Source organism: Cupressus sempervirens, chromosome 7 (genome assembly GCF_028749045.1).
Source record: "Cupressus sempervirens isolate cs-2001-9-10 chromosome 7, ASM2874904v1, whole genome shotgun sequence".
Classification (NCBI taxonomy): Eukaryota; Viridiplantae; Streptophyta; class Pinopsida; order Cupressales; family Cupressaceae; genus Cupressus; species Cupressus sempervirens.
Window position 1 is genome coordinate 361,090,396 of NC_143124.1, and position 4,296 is coordinate 361,094,691.

Sequence of the window (4,296 nt, forward strand, 5' to 3'; positions counted from 1 at the left end):
CAAGTGCAATCAGGAGCTATCTTTGAACACTACTACTTATTTCATGAATTAGGACCTTCCTTAACTACTTAGACTTTCTCAAAGGTATAAGTCTCTAATACTAATATTTAGTATTGAGAAACACTAAGATAGGGTTGAGTCAATATTCTAAACTTTCCAAATACTTAAAAATGATTACACAACAATAAATAATAGAAATAACAAATTAATTAATGAACACAAATCAATCATCTATGAACTCATGACACCATGATTTTAGCATGGAGACTAGAAGAAAGGCAAAACTACAATGGGGATGAAACTCACAAATATTTATTTGTGGAAGTAATTAACCTTGTCAAAGGTTTTAGTACAACAGGGGTCAATGCATAATCATTAAGGCTTGCAACCTAGAGTATGCTACTTAAATACAAAATGTGCCGGTTACAACATACGATATACAAGTCATAGGGCTAAAATCCCAAGATAGACAATAATCCAAAATCTATTTAAAATTGTAGCATCACCTTATGATTTAACAATTACCTGTGGTGGAAATTTGATCAATCTGACCATAGAAATTGATGTTTCCACATAAATAGCATGTCAACAAGACATAGTCAAGTTCTCTCCACACATGCCTCTCGAAATCAGTCATAAAATGGATCTCTTATACATCATCTCAAGAATAATTCAGTTTGGCAGCAAAAGATGGATAACATGTAGAAAAACTCACAATTCTATGCTCAAATTTTTATGCTAACCTTAACCAAAAATGTAGATGATGGAATAAGAATGGATTAATGTTATTATGAAATTAATATTTAATGTTGAGTAACCTTCATAAACTAAAATGAGTTCAAGGGATAAGATGTCAAAGGATATAATTTCTCATCTTTATAATATGAAAACACTTGAAGAAGATAGATTCTTGCCAATTTTACTTCTTTAAAATAAGTTAGAAGAGCCATTAAAATGTGTATGTGTGTGTGTGTTTGCACGCGCACGCACACGTGTGTGTGTTTTGTTTTTATAGTATATTTAGTTATATCTAACCTTTCATAAAAGGTAGTGGATACTTAGGTTATTTGAAGACAAAATATTTATTCTTATAAGAGGAACTTCAAGACTTTTGGAGAATTAGTCATTAAATTAATAAAGATAGTCGAAGAATATTTTATGAACTTAGGAACTCATGTACAAAGAATCAATGCTTATAACAAGATGAAAATAATATTTTTCTAAAGATAAATTAGTGTTAATAGAGAATAGTAAATATAGAAATTGAATGGTTAAAACTACCTCATGTTAATGTAGAACTATATCACATAAATCAAAACAATCATCATACACATAAATCATCATTAGAAAGCCCAATATACACTTTATTATTTGTTATCCAATTTTTAATACCTTTTACACTTTTTTTTATTGTACATTATTAAATTAACACTTTTTTGTCACCTTTTTGATTTTCCCATTACCCATTTACCATTTGTAGAATGGTTGTACACATTTTAGTGATACAACATTAACAACCCAACGAACAAACACTTTGAATAATTTGCCACTTCTAAAAACTTCTAATCTAGACTATTTTGAGAGATCTTCCATATATTCAAATAAATTCATGCCTTAGACTCCACACTAGGGCTGAATCGCGTCATCCTTGGTGTTGATATCGTCATCAGCTTGCGTTATCTTAGAAGTAGTATTTCCCATGGCTTCACTTGGCTCTCTTTTATATGTATACAAGCAGGACACAGTCAAGAAAAGTGCATAATTGATGAGACTTAGAACAACTAGCAAGGCATAAAAATAATCGAGCCGTGAGGCATTCAGGTTATCCAGTATCCAACTTTTGTGTCCATGTCTTCCAGTAATGTTTGCAACAACTGTTAGAATTGCACTGCTTAGGAAGGAGCCAAGTGCTTGAGAGGCCGCATACATTGCGTTTCCCAAACTTCGCATACTCTCTGGAGCTTGACCATAAAAGAATTCAAGTTTGCCTACTTCCATCATTGCTTCTGCTATTCCCATTATTGCTAACTGTGGAATAAGAGTGACGAAACTTAGAGGAACAATTGCATTCATATCATCTGCAATTCCATGGCTTTTAATTACATTTAACCTTACAACTTCGGCTCCAGCAGCCACTGCCATAGAAATAGTCTGGATTACCATACCCGCACCAATCCTCTGAAGTACAGATATGCCTCGTCGATTTCCTGTTAATTTTCTTGAGAAAGGCATTATAAAGCGATCATATATTACTATGGTTATTAGCATTGGTATTTGAAGAAAAACACCAACACTGCCAGAAGGGATTTGAAATTTAGATCCCACATTTCTATCCATTGTCATTGCTTGCTTGATGAAGAGAGTTGCTGCTTGTGCTAACATTGTACTGGGAAATATGACTGTCAGCCAAATGGGAAGACCTCTTATCACAAGCTTTGTCTCCTCCACATCGGTCAAAGAGCAAGGATTCTTATTTCTCGAATTTAAGACTGCTGCTTTATCAAAAATCCTGCAATGCATGAAAAATCCATCATTTAGTTGTTGAAATGCCTTTCCTCTAGAAATATAAAGCCCCGTATAATTTTACAAACCTGAGACTTTTAGTGTGAGCAATTGGGTATCTGCCTTGGTTTGTGTATTCCTTTGAATCCACTTCATGAAGAGAAGTTGCATCTGTAGGAACCTGAACTTTTCTATTTTGAATCATCCTAACAATAACATTTCCAACACGCTGCAACGGTTTACCTTGAACAACTTTGTATCTATAAATTGGTGATCCTATGATGAATACAACGTAAGCTATTACTATCAAACCAGTTATAATCCCATATCCCACTCCCCAACTGATGTTGTCTTGAGCATACACAATAAATGTCTGACCAAACAGACTTCCAAAGAATACTATAAAAATCCACCAGTTAAAAAACGAGTTCTTGTACATTTTTTCCTTGGGATGGAGATCATCGAACTGATCTGCACCAAAGGTGGAGACATTAGGTCTAGTTCCGCCTTGACCCAGAGCTAGAAGATATAAAGCAAAATAAAAAATCCCAATTTGCAGAGAAGAAGCCTTTTCACATCCTTCATTTGATGGGCACTCTGGAGGTTTCAAAGACTTCAAAGATACTGCTAGGGTCATAATTCCCATTCCCTACAGAATAAGATAAATCTCAAAATCACCAATAGGGTATCTAAGTTCCTCCCTTTAATAAAGTCAATATTGGTAACAATGAGAGGAACTCATGATGAGTAATTACCAGTATATAGATACATGAAAAGCCAGCGAATGTCCTAAAGCGTCCCAAATATGTATCAGCAATATATGCTCCAAGCAAGGGCGTGAGAGAAAGTGTGCCAACCCAAATACTCACATTATTGGAGGAGGAAACAGTGCCTTCATGCAGCTTGGTTGTCAGATACACCACTAAATTTGCCCAAACACCCGCGAAAGCCAATCTTTCAACAAGTTCATAACCTATACAAACAAAATTAGAAACCAACAATCAGTTGAGAAAAAAAAAATGACTTATAAACAAGAAATAGTTCAGGATGGGAAAAGTAATACCAATAATAAGAGAGCAAGCTCTCCACCCTCCAGACTTTGTTCTTACACTAGGTCTTCCTTTAAAATCAACAGAGCAATCAGAAACAAGTTCCTCCATTTCATTACCCATGACAGAACAATGCTTCCCTTTCTAAGTGGTTTTCAGAAGAGATCAATTTTTCGTGAGTTTTGAATTGTAGATTTAGCTTGGAGAGCTTGCTCTTTTCCCTTGAAATTTGAGCTACTTTATTCATTTCTTTTTTCTGTTGCGTGTAACTTTCTAGGTTAACAACTACTACCTACAATGTTTTAAAATGCCCGACTTAGTATTTCTTGTGGAGAAAATATAGAATGAGATTCTAAAATCTATTCAAACAACGAATTTGGTAGAAGTAGTTGAGTGGTCTCTCAAATTTATTATAATAGCAGATAAGAACAAAATTATTCTGAGAAAGAAACAAATAACTAAAATTGTTCTTCAACTCAGCTTGACAGACTGACATAAATAGGATAATTTCCCTGGTCGAGATAAGCATACAAAACCTAATAATCAGTATACAAACCCTGCCGACTTTCTCTCAAACTATAATATTGTTGTGCGCTGCGCTCTGAGCAGAAATAAATGGAGTTTGATGTAATAAAAACACAACAAAATTGACTCGTGAAATCGACTACTCAGCTAGCGAATATGGCATTCTGTTTTTTTAACTTAAATCGCCCATGATTAAGAAGCGTGTAAATTGCAGAGATTT

At 34.3% G+C, this 4,296-nt stretch overlaps 1 protein-coding gene across 1 annotated transcript; it reads right to left on the minus strand.

Moving 5' to 3' along the window:
* Positions 1–1,626: 1,626 nt before the first annotated feature.
* Positions 1,627–3,674, minus strand: LOC149546976 (protein NRT1/ PTR FAMILY 5.2-like). The gene is made up of 4 exons (XM_089794082.1): positions 3,566–3,674; positions 3,258–3,475; positions 2,592–3,151; positions 1,627–2,509 (listed from the first exon to the last, which is right to left on the minus strand). The coding sequence occupies exons 1-4, from the start codon at positions 3,672–3,674 to the stop codon at positions 1,627–1,629; spliced, it is 1,770 nt and encodes a 589-aa protein (XP_089650208.1).
* Between the last annotated feature and the right edge of the window lie 622 nt (positions 3,675–4,296).